The sequence below is a fragment of the Poecilia mexicana genome, unplaced genomic scaffold, assembly GCF_051168715.1.
Source record: "Poecilia mexicana isolate PSO_F unplaced genomic scaffold, ASM5116871v1 scaffold_13, whole genome shotgun sequence".
Taxonomy (NCBI): Eukaryota; Metazoa; Chordata; class Actinopteri; order Cyprinodontiformes; family Poeciliidae; genus Poecilia; species Poecilia mexicana.
Genome location: NW_028263382.1, coordinates 15737158 through 15763517, shown reverse-complemented (window position 1 = coordinate 15763517; position 26360 = coordinate 15737158). Strand labels below are relative to the sequence as shown.

General features: G+C 42.2%; 1 protein-coding gene across 3 annotated transcripts in view; it reads right to left on the bottom strand.

The window, feature by feature from the left end:
* sik3 (SIK family kinase 3) overlaps positions 1 to 26360 on the bottom strand; it is a 50397-nt gene that overhangs the window by 15972 nt on the left and 8065 nt on the right. Inside the window, exons 2-16 of one of the 3 annotated variants that reach the window (XM_088011764.1) lie at positions 11859 to 11975; positions 11411 to 11474; positions 9867 to 10028; positions 9608 to 9732; positions 9401 to 9524; positions 8390 to 8508; positions 8100 to 8210; positions 7876 to 8010; positions 6794 to 6874; positions 6246 to 6355; positions 5296 to 5452; positions 5055 to 5204; positions 4895 to 4968; positions 3577 to 3711; positions 720 to 861 (exon numbers count right to left, since the gene is read on the bottom strand). In XM_088011764.1, coding sequence (XP_087867890.1) covers positions 720 to 861; positions 3577 to 3711; positions 4895 to 4968; positions 5055 to 5204; positions 5296 to 5452; positions 6246 to 6355; positions 6794 to 6874; positions 7876 to 8010; positions 8100 to 8210; positions 8390 to 8508; positions 9401 to 9524; positions 9608 to 9732; positions 9867 to 10028; positions 11411 to 11474; positions 11859 to 11975 — 1806 coding nt within the window. The remainder of the gene's footprint in view (positions 1 to 719; positions 862 to 3576; positions 3712 to 4894; positions 4969 to 5054; positions 5205 to 5295; positions 5453 to 6245; positions 6356 to 6793; positions 6875 to 7875; positions 8011 to 8099; positions 8211 to 8389; positions 8509 to 9400; positions 9525 to 9607; positions 9733 to 9866; positions 10029 to 11410; positions 11475 to 11858; positions 11976 to 26360) is intronic. The other 2 variants (XM_088011765.1, XM_088011766.1) reach the window with 2 other exon arrangements.

Genomic DNA, 26360 nt, shown 5'->3' with positions numbered 1-26360 from the left:
TAACCCTGTCCTCTAGCCCTATTAACCCCTGGGACACTTGAGTAATGATAATCCCAGCACATCAGTGCAGGCCAAAGATGGCGCACCTGCTGCCACCATGATGATTATCCCTTTCCCTGCCTATGTCCCTGAGATGTAATCCTACTGCGGGTTCACTGCGGATGATGTAATGTCTCAGAAAGCAGCTTGCGGGTTTTCCCAGGTCAGAGCCTCGGCCTGATCTAATCTTTTCCAAATACTGCTGAGTGTCACGATCCCAATAAGGCCACAAGAGTGAGCGGAGCAGAGAAAAGAACAAAAATATCAGACAGGAGCAATCCTGTTAGATAAATGGCCTCTATAGATTACAAAGGTTCTTTGTTTATATGCTTTGCTGTGACAACATGATCCTGCTCCATTCCTACCATTAACCAGAGTCTGAGCCTCAGCATGTCTTACCTGCAACTCCTCATGACGTGTGCATGTGGAAATGACTGATTTGTTTAATTTGAAACGTCTGAATGGTTGCCATGGGAAATTCAAGGATTTCTCAAACATACATTAAAGAATCAAAGCAACACTCTAAGTAAAAAAAATTAAAAAAAAAAGAAGGAAAAACTGAAATCAATAAAAAATGATGTCATTTTATAATAAACAGTGACGTTGAGAAAAATGAAGATTCACTAGTTTGGTAAATTCAGTTTGACCCCCACCTCCTCTCATCAAATCAAGTGACGCACCTGCTTGAGCTGCTTAATGAGGCTGCTGTTCTCCAGGTGAGCCTTGAAGGCCTGGATGGAAGCGGCGCCATCAGAGAAGCGTCTGACAGGAGAGAAGCGCTCCATGGGGAGGTGGAGGGTGTTACAGTCCTTATAGGTGGATCTGAAAAAAAGTGGGAGCCGCAGGGAGCACACACACACAAACAGATGTGCGCATACACACACGCACACACACACACACCCCCACGTAAAAGGTGACACGACATAACACAGGCACAGTGACACACACAGACACATTCAGTCAGAGACACAGAAACACACAAGTCAGATCTTTCAACCTTTGCTTCCAGTTGTCATAATGCAGTAAAAATGTGCAAAAATACTTCGGAATTCCCAGAAATGATAGATTTAAAAACAAAACAGGTAAAGGTTTTATGTAAATGATTTTCTTTGTCATATAAATAGTGACCGGTGAGGGTTTGTAATAATAAACAGAAAGTTTTTTTGTTTTTTTTCGATTAACATTGGACACGCGAAGAACTACTGTAAACTTTCACTTTTTCTATCATTATTTACAAGGTTTGTATCCAAAAATGCACCAATAAACTGTTGAGAATTTCAGCTTAATCAATGACCAGCTTGTTGAAAGCGTAAAAAAAAAAAAAAAAAAAAAAATCTAATCTATATCCGGTCAGTATACATCATATAAAAACACACTCTCTGTTGTGGATGTCTTTGCTGAGGGGAAGAAGACTTTAAATGTGGATTTAAAGACAAACTATTTCTTGAAAGATGTGCTGGCTATTCATTACAAGTTCAAGTCAGAGGAAGACTTCAGCAGAGACTCATTTTGACAGAAATTTGCTCTTTTATCTTTCAGAGCTTTCCACCGATGTCTTTCACAGAATATGCTGAATCTGGGAGTTTTGGGAAACTTCTGGAAATCTTACAGACGACTTAGTGCAACCTGTGGCTCTTACACACATAATACAGTATAGGTGGGAAACAAAAAGAAATAGAACTGAGCAGTGAGTTTAAACTTATGGTATTATAAAAGGCTTAAAGTGTTTTGTTTCCATATTTGCATAAAACAAAAGGACACAAATGACATAAATGACTATTAATCTTTTTTGTTCAGTCATTTAATAAAATGTTTCGCTATCAAACAGCAAAAAGTGTCCAAAAATAAATTTATAAAATTTATTTTTCATAAATAACGTTTCACTCAAAACAATCCTTTAAGTTGATTTTTACGGTAAACGTTTTCTGGTAAAAGCCTCCTCTCTAATTCAATAATTAAATGAATAAAAGTAAATATTCCACTCTGTTAAAGGTTTCCATGTTATGTTGCCTCCCCTCACTATTTACTGTCATTAGTTTCCTGATTGGTAGGGATTCAGGCAAGTGTAATGAAAAGTGGGTGGAGCCTGTCGTTTTAAATGAGCTGGTTCAGCTTCTCAGTTTCAGTTCTTATGTTACAGTCATTTAGTCAGTGCATGAAGTAGAGCTGAGATGATTAATCTGATTGTTACAAACTGATTCTAGAAATAATTGTCAACTAACTTAGTAATAAAACAATCATTAACTGGAGAATACAGACTCAAACAGATAAGTTGAGTCTATACTATAGTTAAGTCAAAACTACACAAAACATATTTACATATTAAGCACAAAAAGATTAAAACATGTGCACTACAGGAATGCTATTTCAGCATTTTAAGAAAAAATGTAACTGTTTGGTTGCATAATTTAATATATTTGCAATTTTGGGTAACACTTTATTTGAAGGGGGTTGAATAAGACTGACATGACACTGTCATAAACACGTCATGTTTATGACATGACGTGTCATAAACATGACGCGTCATAAACACGTTTATGACAAGCTTTATGTTGTCATAAAGCTTTATGACAACAGCTTTATGACTGTTGTCATAAAGCGTCATTCGGTAAATTATGACACTTTTAATACAAAGTTGACATTATTCAAAATGTCTTTGTTATGACAGCTTGACATTAACCAAGAAATCATTACTGACATAAATTTGTTATAAAAGTATTACTGATTGCACTTTAAAAATTAGGTAACTTTATGTTATTAAAGGTAAAGTTTAAACAGTAATGATTTCTTGGTTACAAGACCTTAAAGTGGTTCTAGTTTCTCTCGATGGCCAACCTGTTGAAACTGTGGCAAATTTTAAATACCTTGGGTCGTTCCTGGACAGTCAACTCAACTTTGCTGAAAACACTGACTATATTTTGAAGAACTGTTCTCAGAGACTCTACCTTTTAAGAAGACTTAGTGATCTTTAATTTGGGGGGAAAAAATCATATTTTATTTATCACTACAGAAGGGTTCAGTGAATGCACATATGAAACTGATGGGTTCAGTAGCTCAAAAAAGGTTAAGAACCACTGAGTTAAATGAAAAATCTGCAGTGTGAACATTTTTTATTTCTATTAATTGTCAGAAGAATCATTTACTAAAATAATTGTTAGTTCCAGCCCTAATGCATAGAAAACAGACTGCTCTCTACAGTTTGTGATGAAAAATGTGAAGTTTGTACTCATTTTATGATAACATAGAACATCTGTTCTATTATAAAATATCGCTTCTACTGCCAATTTAAATAATTAGCGTCTGCTAGCAGCCAGAAGGCTACAAAGTTCAGAATCAGGTAAAAAAAATCAGCAGCGCAGGTCCGACCTTTACAACAACACAGCTGTGACGGGAGCATCTGTATCTATGGCCCTGCCTGGAAGGAACATCCTTCACCTGATGCTTCTCTCATCCACGTGACTGCGTGAAAAACCAGAGTGCTCTGTGCGTGGGAGTGTGTTGGTGTGTATTCAGCTCAGAGTGGGCGTGTCCCCTCACCGGGCGTATGTGTCAGGCACCCAGCCGGCCCTCTGGCGGGGGCCCTGGGGCCGCTGTGACTCTGTCGAGGGCTCGCCATGCGATGTGCTTGGGAGCACGTGCGTCGTGTGCCGCTTGGAGCGGTTCGCCAGGTACCTGGGCCGCAGGAAGGGGGGAGGAGGACGGGGTGAGGGTGGGAGACAGGAAGCAGCGCTGATCAGCTCTCTGTCCTCATTGGCTAACAGGGATGGGGGCGGGGGAAGGCCCTGCCCTTCCCTCCTCTGCCAATAGGTGCCATCATTCATATCATCTTAGCCAATCAGAAAACATCAAATAAAATGACACCACAGATGGATGTTAAGGCTTCATGGGAGTCAAACAACCACCCAGCTTCCAATTAAAGGATTGGGCTGGTTGCTATTTGTTCTTTTAGGCGGTCGCTGCTTTGGCAAGCGTCAGGAGTTAGCAAAGCTGTGTGAGAAAGGGTGAAAGAAGTCCACAGAGTCATTTGGCACTTACGCAGATGAGAAAGATAAAGAAGCTCTGGCTCAGAGAGTTTGAGAGAACGGATGGCAGAATCGCTTCGGGACGGCGGCAGAAGGCACTTGCGCGATGGAGAAAGAGGAAAAGATGGGATAAGCACCACAGCACAGTGGCCACCTCCCGAGGGGGAAAAGAAGCAGAGCAGCCTGAAGGCACTCACTCCCAGCAACCCAGGACACCGGCAAGGAGAATAGAAGCTGCGGTCTGAAGAGGAGCAGCTGAAACACCTTAGCGCACTTTTCAGCCTAGCATCCCACAAATTGCTTTATAATTAAGGCTCCAACATACTTCATCCAAAGTCGGCACGCAGTTTGCAAACATCTTTCAGTCACAGCCCACCTGGGTGACATTTCTCCCACTTTAGTAAACGTCACGCAACTACCCACCAGGGTTCCCCTCCATCCTGTTAAACATCATGGAAATAACGGCAAACCTTTCTGCAGACACCATGAACCACGACGTTTAGTTCGGCAGGTTAATGCCTCTCTGCGAATAAAATGATGCAATTTTCTTTGCGCGTCCATGTCAGTGAGAGACTTTTTTGGCACTTTGATGAAGTATGTTGGGGCCTTAAAGCCTAAAGAAGATTGGATGCAATATTTTAAGCCATTTCTATGCAGCTATTTCATCTTTAACTAAAACTGAGACGAGATATGTTTTCCAAATGGTCTAAATTCTTGTTTTAACAAGGATCCAGTATCTCTAACTTTTCCCCATGAGATTTCAGCACTTCCCTGTTCAGACAGCAGCTCTATAACAAAAACCATTAGCACAAAAACCCGTCACCATGGGTTACCTCTGCACTGCCTCTTGGTCTGGCTCTCCATCTGAACCCTCCTCATCCACCGGAGCTACAGCAGTGTTAGGATGCTGAGAGGGGCAAAGAGTTCACTGGTCAAAGCAACGTGGGCACACGGGCAGACAAACACACAACGCGGAGAGATCCGGACCCTCACCGGGCTGGTGACGAGCGGCGAGGGCCCTCGGGGCCTCTTCAGGAGCTGAGCATGCAGCTGGATGTTGGCCCCGCCATCGGAAGCTCTTCGGCCCAGGGGCCCCATGCCGTTGAGCAGCTGCAGGGTAGGCGGCTGCAGCAGCGATTGCTCCTGCGGCATCGGCGGTCGCACAGGGAGAATAAATCATGATGGTTCCCGCACATAAAACGAAAACAATCCGGCATAACCCCGGTGACGGTACCTTGTACTCCAGCTGCTGTGTAGGCTGCAAGCTCTGTGTGGGCATGAGAGTGTGCATTTGGGCCATAGTGGGGGTAAGTTGGGGAAAGGTGGGTTGAGGGATCACACCACGAGGGAAACCTGGTGGAAGCTTTTGGAGTTCTTCCTGCATCTCTGTCCTGTGATGGAAGCAGGTTCATCATCAGACATTAGTCAGCAGATGTTTACGTTTCCATCCCACTAACCCAAACTGCCCCCATGTGTCCAGAAACACACTCGCTTTCCAAGACTTTCACAGTTTTTTTTTTTCTATTAGACTCAATGAACAGTTGAAGGTTTTTCAATTTCATTTATTTTGTTCATTTCAATCAGTATTATCTAAAAAAACAGTGGTAGAAAAACTCTAAAAGATATGATATCCCATTAAAATATTCACACACCTTTCATTTCACCACATTTCTTCCAATGCATTGTGTCAAGACATCAATGTAATAAAAAATTAGTAAAATTGTGAAGTTTTTTTTTTTTTGGGGGGGGGGGATGAGGGGGGATGGGTTGGTTTTTTTTAACTATACAAACTCATACCTGAAAAGTCTGACACACATCAAGAAACCAAAATCTCTTTTAATCTCAGGGATTTAGGTCTGGACTTTGACTGGGTGGTTCTTTGATCCAGCCCAAACCATTATAGTTCTTTAACAGCTTCATTTGGATGCATCCAAGTAAGGGTGGCTCAAAAGGTGGCATGCCACACTTTTCAGATTTTTCTTTGTAAAACAAGTTGGTAAAATGAGACATAACCTTTCCCTTTTACAGGTTATACCGCACATGAACTGCACAGGAGTCTGTGGTTGTAACGGGACAAAGTTCAAGGGGTATCGGAACTTTTACATATCAGTTTTAGTATTAAGTTTTAAACAAACAAGAGAAACAGGTTGAAAACAAAATCAGAGAGAAAAGTTGACCCGTTACCTTTGGTCTGGTACCCCCACAGTGTGCCGCCTCATTGAAAGGTAGCGAGCCATCGCCTCTGGAGACGGCTCCTCCCCTTCATCACTGTCCAGGGCCATGCTACCATCAGTCTAAACACACACACACACAGTTAAATATTAGGAATCCACGCTTGTACTTCAAGTGGCTCAAGTAAACTACAAAAACAGACTCAGATGAATTCCACTAGAATTATATAAAACCTCTTCGAGTCTTTCATTAAAATCTCTGCTGCAATGCAGTAATTTGACACTCTTGGTTTAGCGCGTGTGAGTCAGACCTTCTCTGTGTTATGTCTGCGTGTGCATGTGTGTGTGATTGTGACCGATAACAGTCTGAGAGGAGGGTCTGAGTCAACACAGACATAGTAAACAAAAGTAACAGCAGCAGAAATTCTCGACAGGAAGTCGATAGTTCTTCAGGTCCGACTTTGAGAAAAAAAAAAGTGAAAGTAGCTCATCTCTGACTTCTTTCAGATTCCTTCACAAAGATATGTTGACAACAACCCACTCAACTCAAAGTTGACTCACCTCCACAATTTGGTTCTCTGGGTTGATGAGCTGAACATGGGGCACGGTCATGCCAACAGGATTACCTTGTTGGTCTGTCTGCTGGGCATGGACACACGGACACACACACACACACACACACACACACACACACACACACACACACACACACACACAGGTTATGTGGAGCATTGTGCAGCACTCACCGCAATCTACTTAGAGCAGTGAGATTGACAGATGTGGGTTAAAACCTATGGACTCCATTCAGTGGAAACATATGACTACCATAAGATTAACCCATCAAAGTCATGGAAACCCTGATGCCTTCCATAGAAACATTTGAGGATAAAAATAGCCCATTTCTGCTTAAATAAAAAAATCTGAAAGATGAGAGAAATATTCCTTCTGTGTCCACACAGAAGGAATATTCTGTGGGAATCCAAAATACCTCATTTTGGAACTTTTATCTTCCAAGATGAAACAACACATATTTATCATCAAAAATTAATAAGTAACAAAATATCCATGAATAAAAGACAAAAAAAAAATTGTGGTTCTTCTCCAGTCTGTTTGGTACTACTAATTAATTCACTTTCAATATTCTAGTCAAACCATAATATACATTTTATTCATAAAAATGAAACGTTAACTTTTGTAAAACTAGAGACTTGCATACTCTATGTTCACTTTCACAAAACAGCTCATTAGATTGAAGATTTTATACAGAATAATTAGAAAATACATTCATAATTCTGACATTAGATTTTCAATAAAGTGGTCAATAAAGTGGTTTCATAATCAAAATAAAAAAAATCTGCAGGATTCCTCTCTTGTCCTTAATATTAATGCATGTCTCCATCATTGTCTCCATAAAGGCAGATTAACATTTCTAAAAGGAAAGGTGTTATGATACTCAGATTCTATCACTAAATCTGTTTGTGAATCGACGCATTTTGAGAGGAAGAAGAATCAAATGCCTGAATTAGAGAAGTATTAAAACAGCCGTTGAAGTTGCCGTTGGGTTTCCTCTGGAATGGAAGATGAGTGCAATCACGAGCGATCAGCATTTAAAAACACAAACGGAGAGGCAGAAAATGGTTCACCTGAACGGCGTTTAGAGGATAGCTAATGGAACGTGGCGGGGGCGGTGCGACACGCAGCGTCTTGTGTTTCTTGAGGCGTTCCGCGAGCAGGCTGTAGATGGCACTGTAGTGATCGTATGCATCCGTTTGCAGGGACTGGAATAAACCAACAGGGCGCAAGCATTAGCTGTCAGAAATCGGTGCTACAAACCCAGATGCATCAACGTAAGCGAGTTGCGTCCAACCTGAATTGTGCGCTCTCGGTCCAAGCCCATCTCAGACATGGCCATCAGCACCTGCTCATTGATTAGCTCTATCTCTCTCTCCGTCTTCACCTGCTCACACTCCGCTATCAACTGAAAGGAGAGGCGGGCAGCGCAAAGCTAATTAGCTTCTTCCAGAGAAGGATCAAGGAAACATTTTTTTGGGTTACGACAAAACATTGTTTAATCATCGGTGACGGTTGTTTATATGGTCCGGAAGAAAACACTGAGTGCAACATGTTTTTGTTCCATATTTAATAAAAGCGTCTCACCCTGTCGAAGTCTGGGTCTGGGTCTCCTTGTCTCATCCACTTGTTCTTACAGATCTGCTCCATACTCAACCGTCTGCTGGGCTCCAGAACTAACATGTGTCTAATTAAGTACTCACAGTCTGTAATGACACAACCAAACAAACAGAGTCCATCCGATGTGAGACAAGAGAGGCTGAAACCAAAACACACACCGACTCCAGAATTATTGAATGACTGGTAAGCCACCTAGAGGATAAGTCAAAGGGTGGAATTCATTGGTTTTTAGCCTCTCCAAGTCAATCATTTGTATCTTTCCCTAAAATTAAGTCATATTGGGAAAGTCTCTGCCGGTCTTACGCCGAAAAACTAAAATTTCTGTCATTTTCTCTGCAAATGGCCCAACCTCAATCAGAGCATCTGTGAACAGATATTGAAGTTTATTTGTCTGGACTTTGACTAGACTACCTGTTTAGATTTGCCTTTGATTAGTAGTAAGTAAAACATTGATCAACTTATTTGAACGCAATGTTTATTGCTTGTTTCATAATTGGTGACTGTATTCTTTTTTTCATGGCGTAAAGCACTTTGAAGTTTTTAGGGGTTTCCTTGCTGCTGGACACCTGGCTTAGATGAACGGGCTATTAAACAGCTTCTGCAATCATTTGAATCAGCTGTGCTGGAGTGGGGAAACATGCAAAACACGAGGACAGAAGGCTCTGAGGAGCAGAGCTGGGGAACAATTTTTAGGTGCATCTCCTCTCCAACACACCTGGATCAAATGGCTAAAATTCCTCATCATGCGCCATTCAGCTCTGCAGAGAACTGGTAACGATTCATTTGATTCAGGTGTGCGTCTAAAAGTTGCTCAGGAGGACTGGACTCCTCTAAACCTTGTAGTTTTAGGCTCATTGTTGGGTTGTTTGGGTGGACATTGTATATTGTGATGTGCTTTTACTGTTAAAACAAACATTGTGTGTGTGTTTGCGTTTATTTATACATTTGTTCAGTCACCAGGTGGAAATAAATCCCTACCTGTGGACATGAAGAAGGGGATGCGGAACTTTCCACTGAGGACACGCGCTCGCAAGTTTTGGAGAGTGCTGCCATCAAAGGGTAAGGCGCCACACACCAGCACATATAACACCACACCTAAGCTCTGTGCAGGACAAAGACAAAGTAAGTGCGAGCACAATCAATCGATTCTGGATTTTTACATTAGATTTTAGTTCATGCTCTTACCCATATATCTACTTTGGGTCCGTCGTACTCTTTACCCTCAAAAAGCTCTGGAGCAGCATAGGGAGGGCTGCCACACCACGTCTTCAGCAGCTGGCCTCGGGAAAATATGTTGCTGAAGCCAAAATCTGATTGCACAGGGAACAATAAAAATTATAGCACTGTACTGTAAAATAGGGACTTCATAAAAACAGGAAAAGTATCCAAAAGAACATGCCAACATGCGCCTGCCAAACAAACCCCTTTGCAGAAATGCACAAACCTGCGATTTTAATGTTTAGGTTGTGGTCCAGTAACAGATTCTCAGCCTTCAAGTCTCTGTGGACGATGTTGCGGCAGTGACAGAAGTGGACCGCTGCCACAATCTGCTTAAACTTCTTCCTGGCGTCCTTTTCTGCCATGCGCCCGTGGGCCACCAGGTGGTCTTTAAGAACAAGGAAGAGTTAGGGCATTTTGCACCATAAGGACAACTCATTTGTTGCCGTCGTGGAAAAAGTAGAGCAAATAAATAAAATACGAGAACAGAGCGTTTCAGCTCATAGGCTTTATGCATCAGGACCGTAATACCCTACTCCAAATCACACAAATCCATGCACTTTGTTACATGATCATCAACAACTAAGAGAGGTCTGTTACCAGAATGCAAAGAAGGAAATATCTCATCACAGATTTAAAGAAAGGAATTGACACCTTGCATCAATCTATGAAGGTTACATCACTGTACGGTGTACATATTTTTACCAGAGTGAAAATAGGATTTTTGCTTTAATAAATAAGGATAAATGCCAAAAATGTGGTTTCCAAGTCTGATAAAAGCACTAAAGAAAAAGACGTTAATGCAGATAAAACTGGTTAAACGAGTAAATTAGGGTGTTTTCACACCGGACAGTCTGGTAGACTCGGTTCTATTTGGGACCAGCATTGCAACACTTGTTATATTTTCAGTTGGTGCGGTTCACTTTCACACTGCACCGTGTCAAGCAAAGTAAATCCTTTGAAAAATCTGTTCACCGCCTCGCCTATAGTAGCACTGAAAAAAGAACAACTGAAGGAAACGACACAAAAACTTATGAATAAGAAGCTGAGTGCAAATTCCTTCTTCACAAAATGTAAAACTTATTCCGCTAGTTCTAGACTCGTGCGTTTGTTTTGGTTGAATTTTAGCAGAATGCCCTGTGCTGTAGTCTGTGTTCTGGTTTTGGAGCAGTCTGCTTGGCTTTCACATATACATCTGAACCACACCAGAGTTCGTTTCAGCTGAATCAGAGTTCAGCTGAAACTGAATTAAATTTTTTTTTTGAAGAGCACAATTTTTTTATTTTTGGTTTGCATCAGAGATTGATTGCATATTCACAGCTTCCCAAACAAACCAGACTTTCTAGATAAACACTAGAGTTTGAGTAAATCAGACTAATCTGGGCTGGTGTGAATGCATGCTTAATCTCAGGAGATCCCCGTATTTTTTTTTTTTTTTTTTTTAATTACAAGACATCACAGCAATGGATTATAAATTACAGTTAATGGGAAGTTGCATTCTAATACTTTTAGGTTGTGAAATGTACCGCCGGGAATTGAGAAGGCGCAATTTCACCTTTTTTGTGTTTATTCAACTTGAGTCAACCCTGATTAACTACTACATTTATTAAGAGCTTAGAGGTTTTATTAATATAAAAAAATATGTTTAAACCAAACAACTGCATCTTCACGAAAGAAATGCTAAGAATATAAAGAAAAGGAAGATGAAAACAGTCATGGGGAAAGACAATAACAAAACCAATCAACGTTAAGAGGCTGGAAATCCCTTACCGAATATCTCTCCCCCACTGGCGTACTCCGTTACCAGATAGATCATCTTTTCTGTCTCCATCACCTAAAGATACAAAACGCATCAGAACCAGAGGGACAGACGGACCGTCTGACAGCCCAACATCCAGTGATGGGCGGTTCACCGGTTACACAACAAGTATGAGTAAGCACAGTTTGGCATATAAACAAGAGATTTAAAATAGAAAAAGACCTGCCGTGCACTGTGGTGTTCAATCTGTGTTTGAGAACTCCCGGATCAAGTTATGAGGGGGAAAAACACTGGGAGGTTTTTAAACGTCTGAGGTTTAGGAGGTGAAATATAGCGGCGATGACAAAGTCCACTGATAAAACCTCAGGAGTGTTACGTTTGGGGCAGCTGGGGTTCTGCTGCCAGACCGCAGGTCTGAGCTATAAGATGGTAGCTGAGTGTGTTTGGAGCTGTGTGTACCTGGTAGAGGCGGATGATGTGGGGGTGCTTCAGCAACTTCATGATTTGCACCTCTCTGAAGATCTTTTTCAGGTTCTCGTCGTCCAGCTGGGTCTTATCCACTATTTTTATAGCCACCTGGAGAAACAGACAAGACAGAGATGGAGGGATGAAGAGTGAGGAGGAATTTACCACACAGTACACCTACCTTCTTCTGAAACGCTTTAGTTGAGTTCACATGTTTACATACACAGGCAAAACCTAACTATTTTTTTTAATAGCATAAGAATAATACAAACTATTTCTTAGTTTAGTAGTTGAGTGAAGCCATAGTATGAATATTTTTAAGCCAGATTGACAACTATCAAAATGAACCTCAAGTTAAAACACAATCTTATTCTTACTACTGTGTATTTCCACCTTTAATATAATTTCTGATAACATGCTGTATTCACATTACCAAGAGTTTGCAAATCTTTTTTTTCTTTTTATCTGTAACAAATCTTTAGTAATTATAAAGGCAATAATAAGTGTGTTGAGAAGTTCTTCAGTATGGCTTTGTGCAGTATCTGCATAGATTAACTAAATAAATGAAGCGCATAAATGCTACAAGGTTTTTAAAATACTGACAATTTAAATAATTTTTATTTTCAAACTAGGTGTTATATTTTTTATTTTCCACAGTAATGGGGGGGGGGGGACTCATTCAGCTGACTTATTTTTTGATTATTCATTTTGCAGTAAAAATTTTAAATGGAAATAAATTTTTAATTTTAGTTTACTACCAAAGGTAATTTTGGTACGCGTTTGTTTACATAACGTTTTCTGTGGCTCTAGACAAATTTCATTTGGTAGCAGCAGAAGCAGAAGTGGCTCTTTCAATTGAAAAGGCTCCTAAAACCTGGTTTAGACTAAGCTCCCCGAGCCATTATAACTCATAAATCCCCAGACAATAAGCAACCCACCTCTGGGTTTTACAGAAGCTTTTCACCATTCCCCTTTTAGACTTCTCTCCAAATGTAGCATTGGTGATTGTGGCTACATAGCATCAATTTTGGTCTCATCAAGTGTTTAGACTTGCCTCTATGAACTGGCTAAAGTCATTTCTGGGTTTTTCTGCATCCTGAACACCTTTCCTGGCAGGTGTGGCCGAAAGTTTTACAAACCTACCTGACCTTGGCTTGGTTTCAACATGATCCCTCTTTTTCCACTTCTTAATTCAAGTTTGAAAACAACCGATTATCTTTTCCTCCATTGTAAACTTGAACTACCTTCTCTTGCAGATGCTTTGTAAAAAAGATTTCTTGCTTTCCCTAGTGGTTCTTAAACAATCGGCGTCAGTGTGGAATTGAATGAAACATGCAGGGATCTGTCTGGAGCCCTGGAACTCAGATTTCTGACTCACTCTCTCACTCACACACACACACACACACACACACACACACACGCACACACGCAACTAATTACAACCCAAAACCTCAAAGTTCTATAAACCTTTGGAAAGTTTATATAATATTCACCTTTTCCAAAAAAACTGTCAAACATTTAGAAACATTAGGAACAGCCAGGGTATGCAAACTCATGAGCACCACTTTAGATTCAAATCTAATAGTTTTACAACACCATGCCAACACATCTCTGTTGCCGGTGTATAACAGCCCAGATAAAACATTCAGGAGAGGAGTGCGAGTCGTTGTTCACCAACATGAAGACGTGTTATGCATTAGCACAAAGACCCGTTGCCTGCCACTGGTTGGGTGAACAAGAACTGAGGAGATAATTGGCCTAAGTGCAAAGGTTTTGTCTGAGTTCCAGCAGGTTAGCCAGCCAATGCCACGACCTTTGCCTGCGAACACAACTGTTGCGTAACTGCTGAGCACTGGACAATAGCTCCAGCAGAGTGAACGGTGATGGTGTGTGACAGGAGCTTTGCTCTGCCACTTAGGAATGGGTGGATGACTTTAATGACTTAATCAAGCAGGGCTAACGGGGATGCCCCAAAACACAAGCTTCTGCCAAAAATAGATGGGCGAGGACAGAAAAACATGAAAAGCATGCAGAATTTACACACTCTGACACCCTCATCCCTCCCAGTTCTGCTTGGTGCCACTATTTCCAGGAAAAAAAAAAAAAGACATGAAGAAGATGAGGCCATGTGGGGACCGTCAAGGTCAACTTCCCATAGAGACAGGAAGGGGAAGTGAGGAAGAGTGATCAGGGGGCTCCTGAGAGACCGCAGAACAGTAACAGTGACATTACCCCGGCTCATTGTGTGAGTTTCCCTTCAAGGGTATTGTACAAATTGTGGAAAACATCTGCCCCAGTGGAGAGAATGTCTTCTGCACACGTAGCTTTGTCCAAACAAAGATGTCTGGGTTTTGATCGGTTTGTTTCGCAGCGAGACTGGATCCTGTTCTGATTATCTGTTCCGAAAATGAGCAGGAATGGCAGACAAATCAAAGATATGGTCAGAAGTTTGCCTGCCTGTTTCCTGGACATCAAAGTCATTAATTACGGACTTTCAATGTGTTAATCAAATGCTCCTCTACAGGAAGCATATTTTAACAATTTCAATCATTTTAAAACAAGAAATTACTAAAAAAAAATGTTGTCCTCCATCTTCAGTATTTCACCCTCTTCATACAATTCATCATGGCTACAGGAACCAAAACAAATCCTTGGCATGATGCTACCAACAGGCTTGGTAACAGTTACATTGATCTTGTTTTAAAATCTTCACCTTGACGCCTCCAAAGGTACTTCTTGCCACTGTGGCAAAAAAAAAAAAAAAAAAGGTATTTGGTTGTCCATTATTCATTCAAATTGCCAAATTCATTTAAACTATTTCCTTTCATCTGCAGGCGACAATTTGAGTCAGGTGGTCAAAACAAGGGATACAAGGATAACGATCCCAAACACACAAAACTAGTTTAGAAGACTTTCTACAGGATTTCCCTGATCCCTGATCTCCACTCTGACAAAATACACAGTATCTTAAAAAATGGGTCTGTGCCAAAAAACCAGCCAATTGAAAGAGGACATTGAAGTAAATAGAGAAGTCAAATTAGGGCTGGGTGATACGGCTGAAAAACAAGGCACAACATTAGAGCTTCAAATCAGTCTGTCAATAACTATTCATTAGTTTTCTGTTTTAAACATCAAAAATACTTCCAAACTGGTGACGTAACCTTTCCTCTTTTATCCACAATTTCCTCTTGAACCGTTGAACTCATTTTCTCCCTTCACTCCACCTCAATATTTTTTTATTTTTAATCTTTTATGGGGTACATTCACACTATGTATGGAAACTGCTCCCATACTCAGACATACTTTCTGAAATGTGCAGACCTTGTGTGCACTGTCCGTGGACAGTTGATGTTTTATAATCAAGCGTACCGATTTCCCGCATTTCTCATGACAAATTCCTTAATTTCCCACAATGCAAAAGGATACTAGCAGATTTGAACTAGTTGGGGGCCTGGTCCAGTTTCTTCTCCATCAGGGCTACCGCTGCACACCTGTTGCTGTTGCACAGATAGGCAGTCACAATATGCATCTTTGCCATTGGTTGCACTGGCTCTCAATATTATCAGTTCGGTGATGCATACAAAACTGCTCGATGTGAACGCCATTTCCTGCCAAGCAGTTTCCCATGAGACTCAGTGCATGGAGTATGCGAGGTTGTAAAAACTGACCTCTGTGGGGATGAGTCTGATGGACCGCATTGAGTACATGTGGATGTCCGAGGAGTGAAGTATCCCAGAGTATGTAGGTGCTCACTCAATAAGTTGTTGCTAGGTAACCAAATTGAGTTAGTTAGTTGATCCCACCAGCCTTACTTAGCTGGGCTGTGAGAGGTTGTGCAGTCTTTCCTCTGCGTACATCCCCAGAATGTCATGCGGTACTGGATCAGAGTCCAGATAGAATGAGTCCAACATTTGTTCAGCATGCAGAAAAACCAAGAAATAACTTTAGCCGACGTATCAGGGGGAAGAAAAGCAGCTCATAGAGATACCAACTATCTGTTTCTACTAGAAAATAATATTCAGACACGTGGACCAAACTAACCCGCCTACACTCAAGCACACATCTTCACACACTTGCATGATGTGCCTCTTCTGAATGGTGTGAGACGTCGTAAAAACACAAAAAAATCCAAATCAGCTAAATGACAATTGTATGTCTAGAGGTAAAAAAAACCTAAGGGGGGCTGTCACCACATATAGTGAGAGGAAAACAGAGGGAGCTACACCTGACGTAATCCACAAACGGGTCTGTCCCGCGTAGCGATGGGACAGTCTAGGACATCTCTTGTCTGTTCAGTTCTGAGTAAATAATATGCTATCACACTCTATCCAAATAACTAGTTGCCATGGCGATCTGATGCGCAGGACTGACTGTGACGTATGTTGTCTTTGCTGCCTGCCACAGAATAAAAGCTACCAGCAACTTTCAAGTTCATCTATTCACTATTTAAAGACAGCATTGAGCAAACGTTGGTGTGCAAACACTGCAACATATTGCTGGTATACCAGCAGCAACCGTCCAACACGTTGGCTCATCTACAGAAGAGTAAATGATTGACAGCATGGGGAAGATTAAGTTAGATAGAGAAGAAAACACTTCAACTTCCTTGCCTGTGAATAATCTCGACACTGGCATGTTTCACAGCTAAATTTCTGCAGCCTGATGCCATTGTGCGGAGGGCAGGATTTTAACATGATTTACGTTTTAAAGCTGAAGTATATAATATTATTTCCTGCTGAATCGGCAACTCCTAAACTTCAAGGGTTGTCTGAAAGACAATAAGTTTCAGTTGTGTGGAGACTGAGCATCCACAAAACACAAACATAACAGGCTTTAAATATCCATAACAACCTGAGACCGTCAGTGAGGCTCCAACACATCTTATAGGTAAATCCTGTATTTGCAGAGACCTGAAACCTTAACCTTGGTTTTAAAATATAAAATATGTGTAATGCAAGAGAGCCATTTCTGCAGAAGTCAGAAATGAAAAAGCAGAAACCGACAGGAAAAAAGGACAGACAGATGTACAGGGAAGCAAGAAAATAAGGGCACAAAAAAGAGAGGGATGCAAAGATGGTGGGAGACAAAGGAGAAGGGACAGAAAAAAAAAGAAACAAATAAGGAACAAAGAACAGGCAAGGAAACAGACAGCGAGGGGGGGTAGGACATGAGGACAGAAGGAAGAAAAGAATAAGGGTAGCAGAAAGGACAGAAGGGGGGGAAAAAAGGACTGACAGAATAAATTACGAGCCCAAGGTCAGTCTGAATCCCAAAAGTTGAGTTTCAACTTTCAACCATACAGTAAATGGCTGGTATTCAGATGGCCAGCACTAGATTCTATGACTATAGTATTTCTTGTAGCAAGAATTTGTGCACACCATAATGTTCATTAATTTGTCATTTCCCACTCCGGGTTTGTTTGTTCAATATGCCGAGGAGGAAGTCCAGCCAGATCAGTTTTTGCTGACTAAGTTTTTTTGGCTACTCAATTAGTATACAAAATAATTTGCATAATATCCACAATCACAAAGCAGCATGTATGCTGTATTATAAGTTTAAAAAAAAACAAAAAAACTATAAAGTTAAATAAACTGCCTGCTTGATTGCTGTACACATAGAAGGGTGTCTACTCTTAAGGAAGTACTCATCGTTTGTTGACAGATGATGATGATAAGTGGACTTGTACTACAAAAATTGACGGTACCAGATAATAAAGCCCGTAATAAAATGTCAAAATTTATCATGTCCCTGTTGGAGTTGTTCCTCTTTTTAGTAAAACGTGGTGCATCTCTACTTGACACGGAAATATTGTGAGCTGTAGCTAAGAAAGAATGGATCGTGTCCATTTTTATTGAAATACCGCTAAGATAGACTCCAGATAGCGTGCAAGAGAAGGCAGGTCGACCAACGACAGAATAGAGGCCAGTAGGGCTGGGATTACTGGGAGCCTGTCAGCAGCTTAGAAGCAGGTTAATGACACACAGCAGCACTTGCATGTCCTTCTACATGAACATAGTAAACAAATTGTGCTGTATCAACACAGTCTGACGCATTTATCTCTGGATGAGACAATAATAACAACACTAGCTCTTCCTTTGTTTACAAAAACCTTCTTTTTTTTTCTAACCTACAGCAGCTGCAGACCGGATCTGGTCTATGACCTATGACTTGCTTTTGTTTTCTTTTCTAAGAAACTATTTACATAGAAAAAGTAAAGTTACTTTTTCCAAATTATGCAACACCTACCGACTTCTCTAAATATTAGCAGTCTGTCCCTTGCCAAATGACATCTGTTGAATCAACGGCAGGAAGTTTGACTTATAGTCTGTGTGAACCATCGTACCTGTCAAAGCCTCAGAAATATACGAGTCCGTCCTTTAGGTAAACAGTTTCTGAGCCACACATTCTATCCTGTTACTTCTTGTAACTGACGATTTAACATTCCCACTCGCCATTTGTCACTCGGTGTCTTCTGACACATATCATTTTGGACAATTCAACACTCTCGACTTCACCCTGGAGAAAGTGTTGAAAAATGTGTGACCTTATCTTCATGTGTGACCTTATCTTCATTTCAAGTGACTTTTTAGAATACGCAACGAGTGTGTCAGAACTTCCTCTGGTTCGTTAGCACAATAATGGATTAGGGGAGTACAAAGTAAAATATTACTGATGACCTACTACCGCTTAATGAAAGCATGCAGATGATGTTCAATGTACATCACATACATTTGAGACACATATTTAGATCCCCAAAACCAATTGAGAGTGCACATAAAATTGTACTCTTAAACAATGTTAAACAGGGCTGCAACTGACAATTATCTTAGTAAGTGATTATTCCATCAATAACCCTGATGATTAATTGAATTTTAAAAAATGACAAATTTATTATTTAACCATCTAAGGCTTTTTTATATTAGAAAATGCAAATAAAAAAAATCATTTTTTAAATATGAAAACCAACATTTCATTGCCTAAAATGGAAAAGTGTATGCTCGATCATTTGTAGCAAAGAATGTGTCTACACAGCTAAAAAATAAAAATACTTACTTATAAGATCAACATCTGAAAAGCTGGGCCCTTTTTGCTTGACTTAAAATCAATGCAGATTAATCACGTTAATCTTTCAACCCTACATACAAACATGCTTTGATATTTTCAAAATTATTTCACCATGAATGTGTTCTTGTAAACATGTCTTGTTCCAAAAGTACTCGTCTGAATTTTTTCCTGTTTTTGCATCAATAAAAAACCTGAATCTATTTCATCAGGATTTAATACTGATATTTTGTCATTTAAGCAGAAAATGATAAAAATCTGAAAATGGTGGCATGCATTTCTATTCAACCCCCTCTACTCTGAAACCCCCTGTCCAGGCTCAGAGTAACCAACTGCCTTCAGAGGTCACACGATTAGTAAACAAAGTCCACACAGGTGTAACTATATCTTACTGAAACCCATCTGCCAATGTAAACTGACAGACCGGTTGAGGAGTGCATTATTCAGAGGTTTCATATTTAAAGCATGGCCAGCTCATTCTGAAGGAGAGGGAGAACCTGTAAACGGTACAATTATCAGCTGCATAATCAACAAAACGTGGATTTTATGAAGCAGTGGCAAACAGAGGGGCGTTCTGTGGTGTAGCAGTGCAGTAGACGCCCCATATATGGAGCCTATAGTCCCGTTTAAAAGTTGACACAAGGTATGTAGAGAATGTGGCAAAAATATGGAAAAAGTGCTCTGGTCTAGGGCTGAAACGATTCCTCGAATGATTCGAGTACCTCGATTACTAAAATTCCTCGAGGAAAATTTACCTGCCTCGAAGCTTCGTTAATTTATGTTTTATTAGTTAGCGCACAGTGTTCCGGCCGGGACTTCATTTGCGTTGCGCGGAGCTCTCACTTCCGCCTCTGAGTTGTTGACAAAAGCTAAGTCTCAGCGGCATAAAGTCCAATCTTCAAGACTGGCCCGTGGGGATTTTATTGATTGATGATAATGCCCGACTTTTTATCGTTTTTGGGGAACCAATAAGCATCCTTAAAATGACTGGGGGAATGCCTGGAGTACGGCAGCATTTCTCCTCCGGGGCTGCTGGTTGAAAGCGAACGGCGGGAAGAGCGCTGAGGTGAGCGGATAGCCTGAACAGGGCGGGCGGCTGAGTAGCTGATGCTTACCGTGTAAATGTAGCTTTACCGACGAACCGCACAATAAATTTCATATCCCGGTCTGAAGAAACGGGTGGCGGAGCGCATCGTACATGGCTGGTAGATGAGTTTCTGAGTGTGACCAGTGAAGGTGTCGTAAATATCCCGTATTGCTTCCCCCCGTGTTCGTCCCCCGGTCTAACGGTTCGTCAGTCCGCTGGTCTATTTCCTCCCCTCCACCCCATCTTACGTTCGTTCATTCGCCCTCTCCTCCCACTCCAGGCGGCATTTCCCGTATTTTCAAACCCAAAGCGTGACAGGTTAGGTGGCAAGGTGAGTTTAATTAATCTATTAAACTCACTGAAGATGAATACATAAACTAAAAGCTGGATTGTAGACATTTTTTATAAGCATATTTGTGAGCCTGCCTCTTTGTTATTAAATTCAATATAATTTCAGATTTTTCTATAACTTTTCTTCTGGTTAACTTAGAAAGTGAGCTATTATTGTTACAGGTTAGTTTTCTAAACTACAAAAAAGCAACTGTTAGGGATGCTCAAATATGAAAAATTGGACTGATATTGATATCTGATAGTAACACCGGTATTATGCCAGATTTACCAATATTTCATTTTATTTTATTTTTTTATCCGATTACTCGATTAATCGTAAGAATAATCGATAGATTACTCGATTACTAAAATATTCGTTTACAACAGCCCTACTCTGGTCAGATTAGACCTAAACTTTACCTATTAGCCTACATGATGAAAAATTACCACCACACATCACCTTTAACACATTATTCCCGTGGTGAACTCAGATGATGACATCATCATGTAGTGGGGATGAGTTAGCAGCAACAGAGAAGTTGGTTAGAGTTGACGGGAAGAAGCCAGTCAAACTCCAACCCTAAATACAACTGAAAATCCACAGCTAAACCTAAACACTGATGTTCACAGATGCTCTCAATCCAAATTGTCTGCTTGAGGTATTATCCAAGGAACAACAGGCAGACAGCTCAGTCTGTACATGTAGACGCGTGCAGGATACGGCCAACTGCAACAGTGAGAGGCGGTTCTGAAAAGCATCGAGGAGGAGCTGACTGTAAATACATGCTACACCGTCTTGCCGCTTATTTGCAGCAAGTTTCCTCCACTTCACAATTATTTAATACTTCAATCGCACAGAATCCCGATTAAGTATATCAAAGTTGTTGTTGTGACATAACAAAACTGTTGAAAACATTCAGGAGGTATAAATAATTTGTCAAGACCCTGTATGAGCAACAGAGCCTTTGAGTCCTCTTTGGGACTTTGAAAGCAGTCATCCATGACTCAACTTGTTACTCCGAGCGCATAGAGTTTGTGCCAGGGAGCTGGAAAAGTGCATTTTGCACACTCATCTACGTTCACACACTGTGGTAAGTCGACATAATGGATGAGGTTAACCTTCATCGACATGAGGTGCAGATTACAACGCCCTGAGAAGGTGTAATGCTCAGGCTTGACCTGTACTGGCGAGTGATGGGGTTTGACTCATACACACGCTCACAAGCACCCTTCCCAGTTGTGACTCTCCACAGCAGGACTCTTTGCTGACTGTACGAGACTAAAACTGGGGCTTTTACGTGTGGAAAGTATTTTTCTGCACAACAAAAGATCAAGCAGGTGGTACGGTCATGTCAGGTGAATACAAACAGCAAAAGAAAGATTGTACCATGGGAAGCACGAGGGGTTGATGTGATCAATGAGTCAAAGTCCTTATAGGAATCCAGCTTGTGCGTTTCACATGGTGAGAATGACTCGGTTGAGTGTTTCAAAGTGAAAGTAGAGGACAGGCCAATGTAGTTTCAATAGACTGGACAACATACGTTCTGATTTGCTCGTTTTGTTGCCCAACAGGCATTGTTGGTTACCAGAATAAAGCTGTGCCAAGATTTTCAAGAAGTTGTGGTTTCCAAACCACTGAATCTGTTTCTATAGCTTACAGTGTTGACAATGAGATGCTGGAGGTTTTTAATGCTGTACAGAGCATAAAGGTAATACTATTCCCATGCCTACAAGGAAGAGAAATACAGCCAGGAGAAGCAGCGATGTCGTCCATTGCTTTGTTCGTAAATGTCATTTCCGCATCACATCAGCTGGTGTACCAGAAACACCTGAATCTATCTAATAACTTAATCTTAATCAAAGTTAACACGTTGAAGTTCCAGCTGTAGATTTAATGCATAATGAACTATATTTGGTGTTTGACCAAATAGAATAGAGAGTATGCGTTTTTAGAGGGGGGCCTCAAATATTCCTGGATTTCAGCTACTCTTGGGCTGGTGTGTGTCATGAGGAGGGGTTGTTGGTGGTGAGGAGAGAACGCTGAGAACCCAGGTATGGTGATGATGATGAATTTAATGGTGAAAATGAAGCTCAACAGTCCATACAGGCAGCACGGCAGAGACTAGCACACAGCTAAGTACCGGTAGCAACTGGTTATAAGACTGAAACGTTAGACAAACCAGGACTTTACAGTTCTACTGGCGAACTACGACGATAGACAAGGACCCGACGAGGAACACAGACAACAGGTGGGTAAAAATACACACGGGGTAATTAAGGGAATGAGACACACCTGGGGAGCAATCAACGGGGAGGACAGGACAGAGACTCACAGGGAAACGGGACTGAACACAGAAAACTCAAATATAAACACACAAAAACACGGATCTTGACAGTACCCCCCCCTCAAGGGCGGATACCAGACGCCCACAAAAACAGAAAAGTCCAAAAACACAAAACAACCCAACAGGGTGGGTGGAGGGGCGACGGAAGGAGGGCAAGAGTCCATAGAAAAAACAGTCCAACAAAAAACAACCCAACGGGGTGGGCGGAGGGGCGACGGAAGGGGCCAGAGTCCAGAAACTGTCCAAAACAAAAAACAACCCAACAGGTGGGCGGAGGAGCGAATCCGGCGGGCGTCGCCGGCGCAGAAACCGGAATCCCGGAGGCGGGTCCGGCGGGCGTCGCCGGCGCAGGAACCAGAGACGTGGAGGCGGGTCCGGCGGTCTCTTCCGCCGGCGCAGAAAGCAGAGACGTGGAGGCGGATCCGGCGGGCGGCGTCTCCGGCGCAGAAGGCCGAGACGTGGAGGCGGATCCGGCGGGCGGCGTCTCCGGCGCAGAAGGCCGAGACGTGGAGGCGGATCCGGCGGGCGGCGTCTCCGGCGCAGAAGGCCGAGACGTGGAGGCGGGTCCGCCGGGCCGGCAGGAAGGCCGGCTGGAAACTCGGGCGGAGCAGACTCAGGAAACTCGGGCGGAGCAGACTCAGGAAACTCGGGCGGAGCAGACTCAGGAAACTCGGGCGGAGCAGACTCAGGAAACTCGGGCGGAGCAGACTCAGGAAACTCGGGCGGAGCAGACTCAGGAAACTCGGGGAGCTCTGGCTCGGGGGAAGGCTGCGCTCCGGCAGCAGGCTCGGGGAGCTCTGGCTCGGGGGAAGGCTGCGCTCCGGCAGCAGGCTCGGGGAGCTCTGGCTCGGGGGAAGGCTGCGCTCCGGCAGCAGGCTCGGGGAGCTCTGGCTCGGGGGAAGGCTGCGCTCCGGCAGCAGGCTCGGGGAGCTCGGGCGGCTGCGCTCCGGCAGCAGACTCGGGGAGCTCGGGTGCGGGCCACGCCACTAGCCGTGCCGCTTGTCGCCCAGGCGCCAGCCTGGCTGCCTGAAACCCCAGCACCACGGGGACTGTGGCGACTGGAGACGGGCAGACGGAGCTGGCTGGAGACGGGCAGACGGAGCTGGCTGGAGACGGGCAGACAGAGCTGGCTAGAGACGGGCAGACGGAGCTGGCTAGAGACGGGCAGACGGTGGTGGAGCAAAAGTCCAGCTTGGGAGGATGGGACAGCACCTCCCTTGCTGTCTGGAACTCCCGCTCCACATCCTGGAGAATCTCCATCAGCTGCCCCTGAGGGAGATAAGGACCCCACCTCTCCAGGTGGATCGAGATCCGCGTGGCTGCGTTAAGCCGTCCGGTCGCTGAGTAGGGCCTGGCCAACTCAGCCTGGTACCTCCTGATCTCACCGATCAGGGTTCGGCGGTCTGATGGGTCCATGATGTTTGTAGCGTTCCTCACCGGTAGTGGTCGGGTCCTACTGTCATGAGGAGGGGTTGTTGGTGGTGAGGAGAGAACGCTGAGAACCCAGGTATGGTGATGATGATGAATTTAATGGTGAAAATGAAGCTCAACAGTCCATACAGGCAGCACGGCAGAGACTAGCACACAGCTAAGTACCGGTAGCAACTGGTTATAAGACTGAAACGTTAGACAAACCAGGACTTTACAGTTCTACTGGCGAACTACGACGATAGACAAGGACCCGACGAGGAACACAGACAACAGGTGGGTAAAAATACACACGGGGTAATTAAGGGAATGAGACACACCTGGGGAGCAATCAACGGGGAGGACAGGACAGAGACTCACAGGGAAACGGGACTGAACACAGAAAACTCAAATATAAACACACAAAAACACGGATCTTGACAGTGTGGTTCCTAACTCCCATGAATACCAAGGGGTTTGATGCATTGTCAAACATTACAGCGCTCAATTTTATCATGCATTTCTATATTTATTCAGCATTTTGAAGTTTTCCACATCCATGTCTCCAGGACATCTGCACTGGTTGATGACACCTTGAAGTTTCGAGTAAGGAGAGCTATTCAGGCCACTTCTTTTACGAATCATTTGTGTTACATAATGTTCTACAAGAGAGAGAAAAATATGCTGCCTCATTACTACTTTGTCTTCAATCTCCACCACTGACTTTTAGTTGTGCTAAGATCTGAATTTTAAAGCCTTTTCGTCTTGAACATTTGCTTCTGCTTAAGGCTATTACCCTGTTGTATCAAGCAGTTTTAGTCAAGGTTCAGTTTGATCTGTTGATCTGCAGAACCTCACTGTTGTATATTTAATGCATCTTAATTCCTATAACAGCAGAGAGAGAAGAGTAAGTGAGTCTATTTCCTCTGCAGGTCTTCCGTTGCACACCTGCTGTACATTTCATTTCTTTGACATGCAATCTGCTGCACACTTGGGGTTACCCTGTGAGGCAGATGAATCCTCACAAGATCAAGATCAGAGAGCTGAGTCACAGCAATCAGCATGCTGACTCTGGTGGGCCAGCTCTCTCTATACCACAGCATATCAACAATGGAGGCTAGATTAAAAAGATAAAAAATACTCATGTGGGCGCTTAAATCATCACTTATATCAGAGAGGGGGCCTTTCTTTATTAAAAGGAGGCACTGTTTGATTATTTCAAACATGTCATAAAATCAATACACCAAACAATGTTCTATTGAATAAGTATAACTATATTCAATAACAATTATATATGCTTTGTACACAGATAGGTTATTCCTTAGATAAACAACAGAGATACCAACATTAGTTGGTTTAATTTAGTCAGCCTACTTGTAGCTAAGTAAGTTAGTATGAGTCATAGATTTTTTTCGTGACTTAAAATACACTTGTAGCAGCTGTCTTTAAGTCAGCTGACCTGCAGTGCACAGACAAATGGGGGAGGGCTGACACTAATTGCTTAATGCTCCATAACAACGGAGGACACTATGGCATCTCATTAATGACTTTTAACCATAGGATGAGTATGATGCTCAGTGTTTCAGTATAAAAGCATGACTTTTCAACACCTTACATCAAGCTTCTGCCTAGTTCACTATTTCATAAATGGAAATACTACTTGAGGGATTTCACCTCTTATCTTCACTAAGTTAGTACTGTAATAACACTGATTGCCCGTGTAGTTTTTCTCATGACTAAGAAGACAAGTGAGACGTGTGAATGTTTTTCTATAAAAATCAGTACAACACACACACGTGCCTATAACTGCTGACATGAGTACTATCATCTTGACAAAGCCCACTAAACTCATGTCAGAAACCGAGACGCTTCTGTCCTCTTCTGACGCCGAGGGACTGCAGAAACTGAGATGTAGCGAACAAGGACAAGGCGATATGTCAAGCAGAAACCCAACATTTGTCATAGGGCTGTTGTAAACGAATATTTTAGTAATCGAGTAATCTATCGATTATTCTTACGATTAATCGAGTAATCGGATAAAAAAAATTATAAAATGAAATATTGGTAAATCTGGCATAATACCGGTGTTACTATCAGATATCAATATCAGTCCAATTTTTCATATTTGAGCATCCCTAACAGTTGCTTTTTTGTAGTTTAGAAAACTAACCTGTAACAATAATAGCTCACTTTCTAAGTTAACCAGAAGAAAAGTTATAGAAAAATCTGAAATTATATTGAATTTAATAACAAAGAGGCAGGCTC